At 45.4% G+C, this 15,033-nt stretch overlaps 1 protein-coding gene across 3 annotated transcripts in view; it reads right to left on the bottom strand.

The window, feature by feature from the left end:
• Positions 1-220: 220 nt before the first annotated feature.
• Positions 221-15,033, bottom strand: part of SLC13A4 (solute carrier family 13 (sodium/sulfate symporter), member 4) — a 47,336-nt gene continuing 32,523 nt past the window's right edge. For 2 of the 3 annotated variants that reach the window (XM_011941260.1, XM_011941257.1), the window contains exons 9-16: positions 13,964-14,083; positions 12,745-12,846; positions 10,937-11,038; positions 10,161-10,258; positions 9,822-9,946; positions 4,484-4,645; positions 3,095-3,232; positions 221-676 (exon numbers count right to left, since the gene is read on the bottom strand). In XM_011941260.1, coding sequence (XP_011796650.1) covers positions 539-676; positions 3,095-3,232; positions 4,484-4,645; positions 9,822-9,946; positions 10,161-10,258; positions 10,937-11,038; positions 12,745-12,846; positions 13,964-14,083 — 985 coding nt within the window. In that variant the 3' untranslated portion in view covers positions 221-538. The remainder of the gene's footprint in view (positions 677-3,094; positions 3,233-4,483; positions 4,646-9,821; positions 9,947-10,160; positions 10,259-10,936; positions 11,039-12,744; positions 12,847-13,963; positions 14,084-15,033) is intronic. The other variant, XM_011941259.1, reaches the window with a different exon arrangement.

Here is a 15,033-nt window from a genome sequence, read left to right on the forward strand (position 1 = left end):
GGTTTCCAGTTCTGGGTGAGGTTTCCCCCAAAAAAGATGTCACTGGTTTCACTCTGTCTAGGTAGGATGACTTGGGTATCTTTCCACTCCTAAGAAGGTTTTAAAAATAACATAAAACCTAGTGAGTTTGCGAGGCTTAGCCTCTGAAGGGCAAGTAAGACAGGCTTTCTTTTCCTGTCTTCAGAATGAATGGATTACAAACACTAGATACAATTTTAGGTTTTCTTTGTCTTCTTTTTTTTAACTTAATTTTTATTTTCTTTTTCTGTGAGCCTATGGCTTATATTGAAACTTTAGGTTTTCTTGAGCTGTGGTGCTGAGGGCGAGAAGAAGACACTAACAGCTAAGCATGTGTTTGTGGTTGTTGGAGGATTCCTGCAGTTCACTTGAGGTGGTGGAATCTTCTGTTGGAGGGATGCCCTCCGGCATGGGTCTGGGGTTGTGTGCTCCTGGTGGTCCCAGTGGTTTTCTTTGCCTGTGGTCCAGATTCTGCTGGGTACTGGCAGCTCCTGTGGTTGGGCCAGTTTGTGTACTTGCATTAGGCTTGATCAGTGATGTTGCTGACCCTCGCCCATACTGGGTAAGTGTCCAGGTGGAAGAGGCTAACTCCCCAGGTGTTGATGGCTACCATTACTATCACCAATCCAATAACGTTGACTCCCAGGCCAGCTTTCACCTACAGGACACAAACCAGCACACCCTAGTCACTCTGACCAGCAGCAGCACAGATCCCCAAGTCCCCTTTCTGTTCCCGCAGCCTATGCCTTGTGGCCCAGATTAGTTCCCAGTGCTGTCTGGGGTGCTCTAGCATTGCCTTGTAGGGTGCACAGGACTGTGGTAGGGCGGGAAGGGGACAATTAGAGTCATGTCCACTTCATGCTTACAGCACTCTCACTAGGTTTCCAGTGGAAGCCTAGAAGGTATGTTAGTTACTTGGAACACCCACTCTATGGAATGTGAAGAGGTATTTCTGCAGCTCACTCTTAGGGAAATGTGCTAAACAAAACTAGCCAGATCTCTGTGAAGCAGAAACTTCTCAGAGCCCCTCTGCGCTAATACAGGGAACTTGTAGCTGGGGCTATATTACATGAAGCCTTTGCTACTGTTACCTTTTTTTAAGGAACAGCTTGTGGAAATAGTGTACCTTGAGTTCACCTGGGGAAACGGTTCAGCTGCCTCTGCTCAGCTCTTCCTCAGGAAGGAGACACAGGTGTGCTCGCTGGAGTGGGGCCTTTGCTTCTTTCCTCTGAGGGAATTACACCTCAGTGACTGACCCTTCTCACTTCTGCCTTGACATTGACACTCACAGGCTGAAGTGGGGGATGTGAGGGATGATGGGCTGCCAGAGCCAGATGGAAAAATGTGTCCTGTAAGGATAGCTGGCACCCTTCCAGTGAGTAACCAGGCATACAGCATGTAGCCAAAACAAGTCACTAGCTGGCATTAAGTTGGGAAAATTGCAAGGGGAAAATGGATACTGGGAAATTGTTTCAAGCAAATGGCTAGACATGTTCTCTCTCTCCTGCTGTCTGGTGGGGGCCCCCTGGGCGTTTTGGCGTGGAGGACAGCCCATGTTTCCCCACAGGTGAAAGGGCAGGTTCTAGCAGGGCTAAATTAAGGAGTGTTAGAGTTGAAAGGGACCCCATGGAGCATCCAGCTGGAACCTCGTCATTTAGCAGATGAGGAAACTGAAGTCAAGGTAGTGCCCAAGCTGGGGATAGAACCATTCCCAGACTGGCTCACTTCTTGTCACCTGGTACCCTTGAAAATTACTGCCTCTGATCATTTGATTCCAGTGTAGAAAGCCAGAGGTCAGTGGTGGGGACACACAGCAGAAGAAGCGGGAGACAGGAGAGCTGGAGTAGTAGAGCTCAGTGTGAGCGGACTGAGGGTTACTCAGTAAGATGGGAGGGGAGAGGGATGGCTGGGACACCCCATTCCAGGAAGTATCACGGATGACTTAGATGAGCAGTTTGAATAGTCAAAAGGACCTGAATAGGCTGGGTGCGGTGGCTCACACCTGTAATCCTAGCACTTTGGGAGGCCAAGGCAGGTGGATCACCTGAAGCCAGGAGTTCAAGACTGCCTGACCAACATGGTGAAACCCCATCTCTACTAAAAATACAAAACTTAGCTGGGCGTGGTGGCGCACAACTGTAGTCCAAGTTACTCAGGAGGCTGAGGCATAAGAATCACTTGAACCCAGGAGGCAGAGGTTTCAGTGAGCCAACATTGTGCCACTGCATTCCAGCCTGGGTGACAGAGTGTGAGATTCTGTACCCCCCCCCCCAAAAAAAAAGGGAAAAAAAGGACCTGAATATCTGCCACCAGCCTGAAACTTCTTCTTTCCTCTATTGCTTTACAGGGCTGCAAGAACACGTTTGGCTCCCATGAAAAAAAAAAATTGTGAGACCATCAGTAATTTGTATCAGTGTTTTCCATCCTCTCCTCTACCCCCTCAGCCCTGGATATTAAGTATAGCAGCATAGTGTACATAGTATAGTGTATAGGTAGAGGAGTAGAAGGTAGATAGACCCAACACTAAAGTCAGCAGCAAAATATCTCAAAGCCATCTTTTGTGAGCCCAGCTGAAAATGAAAAAGAATGATGGATGCTTCATTTTCCATTGTTGCTTCAGGGGTTTCTTGCCTGGGGGGTGAGTTGAGCAGAAGAATCCTGTTTTCTCAAAATACCTTTCACCCTACGTTCATACACTTTCTCATTCTCATCTTCTGTGAATAAACCAGTAGCTTTCTCAGTGAATGTCTCCACTGGCCTAATGAAAAAACGAAGGCAAAACTTTGCGCAGGCTCATGCCTTCTGGAACTGGGCAACAGCCTGTGTGTTCCAGCTTTCTCTACCTAGGTACCCACTTCTTTCCAGGGAAGGGCTGGGGAGAGCACATTCTTGCTATCCTTGGTGCTTATAGACCAACCAAAAACCTCTTTATAAGTGCTGTTCTTGCTACCACACTGGGTTAGTGTTGACAGGCCAGGGACACTGCTACAAAATAAACTTTGAAAGAAGGCTGCAGAGCTGGTCATCCCTGTCCTCATGGCAGCTGGCCCTGGCAGGGAAAGGCACCCCAACTCACCATATCTTTGATCTGGCAGTGCCCATAGCTGAAGACGATGGCATTAGGGGGATTACCCACAGGCAGCATCACTGCAAAGGAGATGCACATGGTGACTGGGATCAGGGTGTAGAGGGGGTTAATGTGCAGCGTTTCAGACTAGAAGAGAGAATTCACAGAAACATTTCACGAGATTAGGCTTGCATTTCCTGTGCTTAACGTAACGAGCATGCTTTAGTGATGACTTGGTGCTGGCTAACCTTAGCAGGACACTATGTGGAGGGGTAGTTAGGTCCCTGCCCTCGGGGGCATGCAGTTCCCTTGGCAACCTGAATAGGCTGATGCTACTCACTTGCTCCACATGGAAATATGGCTTTGAGTGACTCCCTAGAAGGGATGTTTGATTTTTTTGGTGTTATTCTAAGGAAGTGGTTCCTAAACTTTATTCTTTAGCTAAGACTTCCTTTCCTTAAACCCAAATCTCATGAATAAGTTGCTTTGATTGAAGTGGGGATCCCTCAGTCTTAGGGTACAGAACTAAGGTGGTTTTTTTTTTTCCTAGGGAAGATAATTGTTTTATATGGGATTTGAATCCATGGTCCTGCTCTCAATGTTGCCAAGTTTTAACTGCACTCTCTTGCTCATACAAGCAAGATGACAGAAGGGAGAAGTTGGGGTCATCTGAGCAATGAGCAGAGAGTGTGGGGCTGGGGTTAGAAAGAGCAGTAGGAGACTATGTTGCTGGGGTGGGGAGGGGCCTTCATCTCCTGGATTCTGCCTCCCAGAATGGGACAGATGAAGCATTGGGTCAGATGCATCACCTTTCAGGCTGCTTGGCCAGGCTAAGAGCTGGCCGTTGCTCCCCTCCCCTATTCCATTCACAACAAACTGGTCTGAGGCTGTGGAGCAAAGCTGACCTTGCTCCCAATCCTCAGAACTTCCCAGAGGACAGTGAATCTCAGTGGAGGCTGTGATGATTGTCTGAGTTGTGATCTCAGTCTTTGCAGCTATGTTTTACCTACATTTTCTGTGGCTAGCTCTTTGGCCCTCTCAGGTTTTATCTCAGGAGAGAAAGGTTGATGATAATTGTGGGGAATTGAAATGATAGGATTTGAAGATTATTTTGTATGTTCTTTGGTTTCTACTCAGGGCTGCCCCTAAACGAATCCTACTCTTTTGGACAAGGATTTCTAGAACTCTTGCTGTGATTTATTAGTGTATCCTTTTATTTGCTAGTTGCTATTTGAAAAACTTCATTTTTCAAAATAGGAATTGAACACCAATCAGTGAAGGCTGTGGGCAGTAACCAGAGGAGAGAGTACAGCCACAGAAGCTGCCCTGAGCTAGGCCTGCCACTCCAGGCCCCTGGGACAGCCTGATTTGGACGTCTGGGAGCCCCGCACTACTCACCAGGCTGCACAGGATGGGCAGGAAGATGGTGATGGTTGCTGGGTTGCTCACAAACTCAGTGACAATGGACACAAGGATGCATGCCAGCAGGGTGACAGCCCATGGCGGGAGGCTGCTCAGGGACAACATCTGGTTCCCTATCCATGTAGAGAGGCCAGAGCTCTGTAGGAAGAGGTGTTACAGTAAGAAGAAAGGAGGAGAAACACATCCCAGCTAGAGTTCTTAGAATTCAGAAGGTCAGGGATGTTGGAAGGCTGGACCACCAGGGATCCTCTGATCTTTAGTTTGAATGAAGCCAGAGGTGTTCATGATTTTTATGATTTGATCATTTTTGTAGCTCAGAAAATTGGTTTTTATGGTTGTACAACATTTGGTCTTTCGGTTTCATCGTGGGGCATGAAGAGCCACCCACCCTAATTGCCATGATCCTTCTTAGGACTTTGCCATGACAACTTGTCAGAGGTTGGAGATCTTTGCTCCTCAATTTCAATCTCATTAGTCTTTCTCTAGCCTCTGACATCCTTACCCTGTGCATTGATTCGACAGTGCCCTTCACAGAGGGCCAAGTATAGCCCTTTATTCAGCTTTTGAAATCAGTTTATTTTGTTACCTAAAAAAGGGAAAAATGTATCAACATCTGTAGATAGTAGGCTTTCCTGTCTTTTTAGGGAGACGAACAGGCAGGGCTGAGCACTGGAGGTTTTACAGGAGTAATAAAGTAGAGAGGGATAAAAGTATATTTCCATTTAGTGGAGAAGGTGCCTCCTAAGTGCCATGGAGGCTGGTCATTCAGCCCCAACCTGTTTTAGGTTCAAATCCCATCGTGGCTGACATTAGTTCTACTATCAGGACTTTTTTTTTTTTTTAATTAAGATGAGAATCTTGCTCTATTGCCCAGGGTCCAGGATGAGTGCAACAGCATGATCACAGCTCACTGCAGTCTCAACCTCCCGGGTTCAAGCAGTCCTCCCACCTCAGCCTTCCAAGTAGCTGGGACCACAGGCACATGCCAGCACGCCCTGCTCTTCTTATTTGTAGAGACAGAGTCTTTCCATGTTGCCCAGGCCTGTCTCAAACTCCTGAGCTCAAGCGATTCTCCCACATTGGTCTCCCAAAGTGCTGGGATTATAGGCGTGAGCCACCTCACCTGGCCTGCCAGTGCTTTTTGAAGACACAGATATGAAGGCATATTGACCATCCTAAATTTATTCCACTAGCAACAGTTACACACATCCACTTAAATAAATGAACATTCTGCCTGGGTGAAGTAGCCCACACCTATAATCCCAGCACTTTGGGAGGCTGAGGAAGGTGGATCACTTGAGGTCAGGAGTTTGAGACCAGCCTGGCAAACATGGTGAAACACTGTCTCTACTAAAAATACAAAAATTAGCCAGGCGTGGTGGCATGTGCCTGTAATTCCAGCTACTCAGGAGGCTTGCTTGAACTCTGGAGGCAGAAGTTGCAGTGAGCCGAGATTGTGCCATTGCACTCCAGCCTGGGTGACAGAGTGAGATTCTGTCTCAAAAAAATAATTAATAAATAAATAAATACATATTCCCACTTGTAATGATTCATTTGGTTGGAAGATGTTCACCTGCAAATAGGGAGAGCTATTTCCGTCTCCTACAAAATGAAAGGTATCACTGAGTATTGTATTAAAAATTCCAGGTTGCCATATGCATCCTGCCTCCCTTCCTCTCTCTCTTCTATGTTGACAGGCTCTGCCTTTCCCCATGGTACTGTAGAAACTGCAAATATGATGATATGGAGAACAGGAGCAGAAAGCAAGGTGAGACATTTATGATTCCTCAAGCTCTTAAGTCCTGCTACACATGTTTTACTATTAAAGACCTCCTTCCCTACACTGTCAGCATGGTACTTTTTCTCCTCTCTTCCAAATTCATCAAAAGCTCATTTCATCTCTGTAGTACCCTGGCTACCTCCTGGCGAGCTCATAGACAACTGACAACCAGAGGCCTTCAGAATTCTCTCTGTTGTAGCCACTTCACCTTGTAGAACTTTTCTTCCTTTTCTTCCTCTCAACTGACTGAGAGCTTACAAACCTGGTCTGTGCAGACTGCATCAATTAATGCTTGTTTCAGAGCCCCAAGGCCTCCAGGAACTCTTTAATTGTTCCCTCTGGTAACACATTAAACCTCACTCATTGGACAGAGGCAGGGGAGGAAGAGCAGTTAGTTGAGTGGAAATGATACATTATATAAAGAAATAGAGTTTTACATAACATGTTATCCAAATAGTACTGGTAAGTAAAGTGAAATAATTTTTTTTTCTTTTTGAGACAGAGTTGCGTGCTGTCACCCAAGCTGGAGTGCAGTGGCAGCATCTCAGCTCACTGCAACCTCCGCCTCCTGGGTTCAAACAATTCTCGTGCCTCAGCCTCTCAGGCAGCTGGGATTACAGGCGTGCACCACCATCCCTGGCTAAATTTTTTTTTTTTTTTTTGAGAGGAAGTCTCACTCTGTCGTCCGGGCGGGAGTGCAGTGGTGCGATCTCAGCTCACCGTAACCTCTGCCTCCTGGGTTCGAACGATTCTTCTGCCTCAGCCTCCCAAGTAGCTGGGGTTACAAGTGTCTGCCATCATGCCCAGCTAATTTTTGTATTTTTAGTAGAGACAACGTTTCACCATGTTGGCCAGGCTGGCCTCAAACTCCTGGCCTCAAGTGATCCTCCTGCCTCAGCCTCCTTAAGTGCTGGGATTACAGGCATGAGCCACCATGCCCGGCCTAGTAAAGTGAAATCATTTAGTGGCAATCATTTTTCCAGCAGAACGATTTTATACTATAATTTGAAATAAATTAGACTTCAAAGTTAGGAAAAAACACAATCAAAGGAAGTCTCAATTTTTTAAACTCTTGTTATGAAAACATTTTACAATGGATTTTCTTCACTAATATCAAAACTGAAATTATTTCAAACTCAGTAGGAATGACATATATGCTACCCAAATTATTACTAAAATTAGTAGAGGCAGTAGGCTTTACAGAAATAACGGTACTATCTCTAATATGTGCACAATTTTTTTTTTTTTTTTTGGTGGCAGGGGTAGGGTCTCCCTCTCTCTCCCAGGCTGGAGTCCAGTGGTGAGATCTTGGGTCACTGCAGCTTTGAACTCCTGGGCTCAAGTGATCCTCTCACCTCAACCTGCTGAGTAGCTGGAACTACAGGTGCACACCACCACACTGGGCTAATTTTTGTTTTCGTAGAGATAGGGTCTTACTATGTTGCCCAGGCTAGTCTCAAACTCCTGGACTCAAGCAATCTTCCCGCCATGGCCTCCCAAAGTGCTGGGATTATAGACGTGAGCCACTGTGCCCAGCCCAATTTTGGTTAAAAAAAAGTAAAACATTGCCAGGCCAATCTTGTCAAAGGCCAAAACTAACGACTGAAATTAAATAAAGATAAACATAAATATCCCGAACTTGGAATGAGAACTATTGATAGCATATATATAGGATGGGTTGAAAGTCTAGTAATGATGAACAGTTAAAAGAATGAAGCGTTCTAATTGACTGCAGTTATAATTGTTGACATGAGTGCCAAGGATGCTTTATAAAAGCTGCCATAAAAATGCAGGGTGCTGCTTGAATCAGAGGTGAGAAATGGGGCTTGGGTAATATAACTACTCTGCTTGGCAGTAGACTGGCCACCCCGTGGACCATGTTTGAATAAGGCCAAGTGTAGTGAGTCCTGAGGAGAGAGATGCAGATGGTATGGGTCACTACTTCTTGATTTTTTCATGTTAATAATTATTAGCTAGGAGAGGGTCCCAGAGAACAGAGCTAGAGCCAACAGTGGACAGACAACATGCAGAAGACCTGAGCTGAAAATAAGGAACAACTATTCTTTGTTCCCTGCACAGGGAGTACCTTGTCACTGGAAGTGTCCGAGCCAGAGGTGCCATGGAGGGAAATCTCACCACGGGCAGGAGATAGGACTCATTGCTTTCTAAGGTTCTCCTTAGTGTAATATTCTGTGACCTTCTTATTAATAATGCAGATTGTATTTTGGGCCATCAAAAGTGAACCAAGCCGGGTGCAGTGGCTCGTGCCTGTAATCCCAGTACTTTGGGAGGCCAAGGTGGGCGGATCACTTGAGGCCAGGAGTTCGAGACCAGCCTCACCAACATGGTGAAACGCCATCTCTACTAAAGTACAAAAATTAAGCTGGGTGTGGTGGCGTGTGCTTGTGATCCCAGCTACTTGGGAGGCTGAGGCATGAGAATTGCTTGAACCTGGGAGGCAGGGGTTGCAGTGAGCTGAGATGGCACCATTGCGCTCCAGCCTAGGTGACAGATCAAGACTCTGTCTCAAAAAAAAAAAAAAAAAACAGGGGAACCAAGTTTAGCATGGGATAATGCATGTAGACAAGCTGGAGGGAGAAATAGTCTGAACCTTAACCTAATTCATTCTTAGGACTCTTTTCTATTTTAGGGAGGGCTAACACTTTAGGAAATTCAACCATCCCCTCACATCCCCATCCCACTTAAAAGATCTCATCCAAACTTCTCCCAATTAGAAAATTAAGAAGTATTTACATCAGCTTTAGCCTAGATTTTCCAAAGGGGCTCAGTCTATGTATTGTGGACAGACAGTTCACCATGTGTCACTTGGAATATCTCTCGTCCCTTACAGAGTTCTCCTATTACCACTCCTATTACCTATGTCCATCTCCTGTTACCATCTCCTATTGCCACTGTCAAATCCCAGAAGGAGATGGCTACAAACTCCAATAAACCTTTTACTTGTAGCAGCGTGGGCCCCATAGATGAAGTATCGATGCCCATGTATCATGATTGTGTGGCACAGCCGATCTGTTCCTCTGTTCCCAGTAGTGCTAACTGAGAAGCTTAGGGCAGGAGGGGACATCCATGCTGCTCTATTGCTTCCCTTCCCAGGGACTCGGTGAACATTTACTTCTCAGCTCCATTGAGTCTTTCCTCCCATGCCCATAATGATTCATTAGGTAAAGACGCTGGAAAAGTATTTCACCCATAAGAACAGAATTCAAGCCAGGTGCAGTGGCTCACGCCTGTAATCCCAGCACTTTGGAAGGCTGAGGCGGGTGGATCACTTGAAGTCAGGAATTTGAGACCAGCCTGGCCAACATGGTGAAACCCTGTCTCTACTAAAAATACAAAAATTAGCTGGCATCATGGCGCACACCTGTAGTCCTAGCTACTTGGGAGGCTGAGGCAGGAGAATCACTTGAACCCAGAAGGCAGAGGTTGCAGTGAGCTGAGATCATGCCACTGCAATCCAGCCTGGGCGACAGAGCAAGACTGTCTCAAAAAAAAAGATCAGAATTCAAGAATTACCTTGCTACCAGAAGCCAGAGCATAGCCTCCCCCCACCAGAATGACAATCTCCCAGGGCATGGTCTTCTGGAAGTCCTTCCAAGTGATGATGGGTTCGGTCCCCAGTGAGTGCTCCCGGTTCTCTCCTGGATTAGAGAGAGATGTAAAGCCAGATAAACCCTGATAGGCGTGATTTGTGGAGATAGGAGCCTAATTGGTGAAGTGGATGATTTGGGATACTGCTATTTCGGGGGGTGGGAATCTGAAGGACCTTGGTAAATCCCTTTGGGAGTATTAGTCTGATTTGGGGATTCTTCAACTAGAGCCACCCCCAGTTTCTTCCCTTGATCCTTCTCTCACCATCATTCTTTTTCCCAAAGCAGGGTTTCTTTGCTGGAATAAGGAAGAGGAGGAAGCCAAGGAAGACAGAGACTGTAGCATCAGTGCGGTAGCCTTTCCTAGTAAAGAGACAAGCATAGCTGAGGAGAAGGGTCAGGAATTTTCAGGAGTAACATGATGTCTCGGGGCAGTCTGTGCAAACACAGTGTCTTTTTAGGACTTAGTCTAGAGGTGAAATTAACCTTAGTTCTTGCCAGTTGTGGCCATGCTATCCACAGTGGATTTAATGGGCAATGGTGAATGTCTGGAGGCAGGGCCTGGCTAGAGTAGATGTCTTGGTGTGAATTTGTGAGCCCGTTAATTGGGGCAAGTCCTAGAAGGAGTGATCAGGAGTGAAGATGGTTAGATGAGAATAGAAGAGGATGAGACCTCTTTCCTATGAAGGCCACACCTCCATGTGCCTCCCTTCTCAAGTGAGAAGTTGGTCTCTTTTCTTTACAGTTGGTACTTTATAGATGTTTTCTCCTTTAACTCTCATATGAGGTAACCAAGCTTCCAGGAGCTTATGTAATGAGACTACTTGTAGCACTGGATCCCAGCCCCAGACCAGGACTCCAAAGGGTGTTTTTCCTTCCTGATTTCACACTGCAGCCTCCCTAAAAAGAGTGGATTCCCCAGGGAATGAAATCTTCCTGGCTTCGTATCTTCCCCTGAGAGTCTATGAAGGATGCCAGTAGTTGTTGCCTGAAGAATTGGGGTGAGGGAGTTGTTCTTAAGGAGGAAGTTGTATCACTTACTTTTCAAAGAAAGAATCCCAGCCAGGGACAAAGCCAGGCTCCCGGGTAAACCACAGTATGGTCATCAGGATGAAGAAAAATCCAGTCACCATTTCAGGGTAGCTATAAAATAAAACAGAAAGACCCACTCAGGAACTGAGAAATTTCTCCTAGCTTTTTCACTTTGCTTCTGGAAGCTTCTGTATTTAGAGTTTCAATACCCTAGACATAAAACACACTCACTGCCTAACCACTATGAATGGCTGACAGTGAGATGAGGAGAAGACTGAGTGCCCCCAGAAAACATGACATTAACCATATTCCCTGGAGAAACTTCTGTGGAAAGGGCAAGAGAACACAGCACTGTACATTTATAAAATAATTTCAAATACAGCCTACAAGGAGAGTGCAGTGAAATAGGCACCCCCAAACACTGTGCTGGTGGGAAGAGGAATTGCTACAACCTTTTTGAGGCCATTTGATGATATACATCAGAAGCCTTAAAGCTGGTCATTCCCTGGCCGGGTGTGGTGGCTCACGCCTGTAATCCCAGCACTTTGGGAAGCCAAGGCGGGCAGATCACGAGGTCAGGAGATGGAGACCGTCCTGGCTAACACAGTGAAACCCCGTCTCTACTAAAAATGCAAAAAATAGCCGGGCATGGTGGTGGGCGCCTGTAGTCCCAGTTACTTGGGAGGCTGAGGCAGAAGAATCACTTGAACCCCAGAGGCGAAGGTTGCAGTGAGCCAAGATTGTGCCACTGCACTCTAGCCTGGGCGACAGAGCGAGACTCTATCTCAAAAAAAAAAAAAAAAAAAAAGTTGGTCATTCCCATCATCTAACCAGAAGTGCATACTGAGACATTCATTACCTATTAAAAAATGGAAGCATCCTGTATATCCAATGATATTTCATACACTGAATATATTTTGATATAACTCGATGTCAAAATGAGATGCATCCACTGATAATCCTGTTTCCACAGCAGAGTTAAGGACGTGGAACATATTGTACACCGCTGAGTATAGTGTTGAGTTGAGAAAGGCAAGGTATACAGCGGTTTCGGTGTGGACTGAATTTTACCAAAAATACATAGAGTTTTGCACAAAAAAGCATGGAAAGAAGTGTTAACATTTGTTAACATGGGGTGCTAAGAATTCAGTCAATTTAAATTTTTTTTTATACTGGCTTGTATTTTTGAAATGTTCTATGATGAACTTTTATAACTTAAAGCTTTAAATAAGACAGTGTCTACCTGGATTGTTTTATGCAAAGTTGTATGTGCCAATTGCCATAAAAGGAGAAATAGCACTAAATAGGAAGCTGGGTCCCTGTGGAGAAGCTGATAGAAGTGGCTGAGAGTTGGTTAGTGATTTCTTGGACCCTCTGTCTCCAAGTCTGTCTTTGATACTGCTTTCTGCCCTAAATATAGCACAGAGTCTCCCATCTCCCTGGGAGTGATAACTGGACCACTGTGGTGGCGTGTCTGAGCAATGAGAGGAGGCCTGGCTTTGGAAGGAATTCACATTTTCCAAGAGGGCGACTGTGCTGTCTTTCCCTTCTTCTGCCTCCGTCTGCCCCATGGTCAGCACTCCACCCCATGCCACGACTACACCTTGGTCTCCAAATAGAGCAAAGGGAAAGGGTGGCCACCTGAAATCTGGGCCAGCTTGGCTTTGGCATTAAATAGCGTCTTCTAAATGCCTGATTCAGAGTTGTGGAAAATTCTCCCAGTGTCAGGGACTGTCAAGAACAAGGCTACTCCTGTGCTCACTTTACCTGCTGTGTTTCTGCTGGAGGAGGAGAGAAGAGGAATGGCTGATTTTTACCTAATGTCTCCCAGCTTTTCATATTCTTCTTGGATCCTCTTCTCTGACAACTGTTCCCTTTTGGTCTTCTTCTTCTTGCTCAGAGAGCAGGTCTCTTTAAAACTGAGAGGGGAGAATGAGCAAATGATTAAAGAAAACATACTCCTGAGGCCCAGAGATCAAATATTAGGTAAATACTAAACCGCTCGCCTGCTGCAGTCACTTTTCTCCTCTTTCACATGCTCTGTCCCTCTGTCCCCCACCTATTCATACGGCTTTTATCTGCCACATTATCCGGACCCTCATCAACCTTGTCCCCTAGACTATTAGGGATATCCATCTGGGTCTGTCTCTGGTATATCGGTGTGAAGTGATGTCTCAAGGACTCGTGCAAGTGTATTCGCGCGGGGTCGTTTCTACCTGCTTGTCTTTTACATAAGTAAAATAGTTAGTGTAATGTGGTATATGTGTCTAGGTGTATACACTACAACTTTTACTCCACTATGTGTCTGGATGTATAACTAACATTTTTACTTCAGAGAAGCTTTGTCTCTAGCCAAACAAACACACAAACGTCTGCACATATGGAACACACAGTGTTAGTTTTATATTGGCAATACTGGAGTTAAGAAGTATATAGACATCATTGGTTTGACAACAGTCTGAGTAAAAAGAAAAGTCAGAGAACATTTCTTGACCAATGGGAGCATACGGACTAATAGCAAAACATATTATCTTCCCTTATGTGTTTGAAACTGATCAAATTTGGAGTAGACGGACTCGTTATTTTGAGGCATATGAGCATATTTTATTCAGGCTACTAAGTATAAATCACCCATGCCTATAAAGTTAAACCTAATGCAAATTCTACTTAGAGTCATATTTTTTATTTCTTATTTCTTGGAGTAATTGGAAGTACTCTATATGCTTTGAGAGCAATAAAACGACATTAAGTACTCTTCACGTTAGACTTTGTATAAACCGGACAGGCTCTCTAACCATTTAGTTGGAATTAAGAACATTTCATGTAGAGCTGAGAGTGAAGTACAGAGTTCACAAATGTTTAGAATGTCTAGAAGAGACAGCGCCTGACTCTCAGTCCAGACCACTGCATTCTCCTTGGGCATCCTCTGTGGTTACCTGGCAGTCCCCCTTGCACAGAGCCATCCAGGGCCCATGCCATGGCCTTTGGATCAACAGGGGGGCCTCAGTGCTTTGCTGAAAGGGCCCTGGGACTCACTTGCAGCCTAGGAACAGCCAGTGCATCCAGAACCAGCTGACCACCAGCATGATGAGGGATATGGGGAAGCTGAAGAGGAACCAGGTGCCAAAGTTCACCACCTCTGCGGCTGGATACTGGCTGGAGGGTAAAGAACCAGGTCAGCAATTAGTAAAGGGAGGGTTTCCATATGGTATTTTGGGGTAGTATGCCAAATGCTCCCTAAAACATAGAAATAATGATAACGATATGGTAAAACATTGTCTACAACAACACATTTAGTTGACAGTTGCAATTGTACAGAGCCCAGACAAGTATCATGAAACTAGCTAAAAAAAGTAATCAAAACAACTAAAATTCGTATCATTAAAGTGTATTTACTTTGCACTCAAGAGAATGACTCAGGACGTATTTGCCCTTAAAGATTCTGCTAAGTTTATTCATCTGGTTTGCAAGACAACAGAAAACGGAGCAGCTTGGTATATTTTGTTTCTAAAATCACCAGAAATGTAACTTTTGACTGGGGGACACAGTTCTGGAGAATTTGAAGCTCTAGGGCTTAATGAAGTTTTTAGATATTACGGTGCCCATAAGAGAACCAGGACTTGCAATCTCCAAATCTTTATTAAACATCCACTGGTCTCAGGGTAGAGGGGATTTGTATGGCAAAGTGCCCATTCATCACAGGCAGAACTGTGGCTCCCCAGCCCAAGTGTTGTGTCCTGTGGAGCCTGGATGGACCAGGCCATGAGCCATGGCTTTTGCCTAGACAAGGCTCAGGCCTAAATGACCTATGCTGTGTTTTCCTTGGGTCTCTGTTTTTGGGGCTGGGTGTAGAACTCCTCTAGGTGTGAGACATCCCTCTATCAGTGATCCCTTCTCCCAGATCTTTAACTTTGCTCTCATCTGGATCATCCCTACCAGCATTTAAATGTCTCCCATCTTGAAAACTCCTTCTTGACCCTACTTTCCTTTCCTTTCCTTTTTTTTTTTTTTAATTATTTTTTTTTGAGACAGAGTCTTGCTCTGTCGCTCAGGCTGGAGTGCAGTGGTATGATCTCAGCTCACTGCAACTTCTGCCTTCTGGGTTC

Source organism: Colobus angolensis, unplaced genomic scaffold (assembly GCF_000951035.1).
Source record: "Colobus angolensis palliatus isolate OR3802 unplaced genomic scaffold, Cang.pa_1.0 Scaffold2, whole genome shotgun sequence".
Taxonomy (NCBI): domain Eukaryota; kingdom Metazoa; phylum Chordata; class Mammalia; order Primates; family Cercopithecidae; genus Colobus; species Colobus angolensis.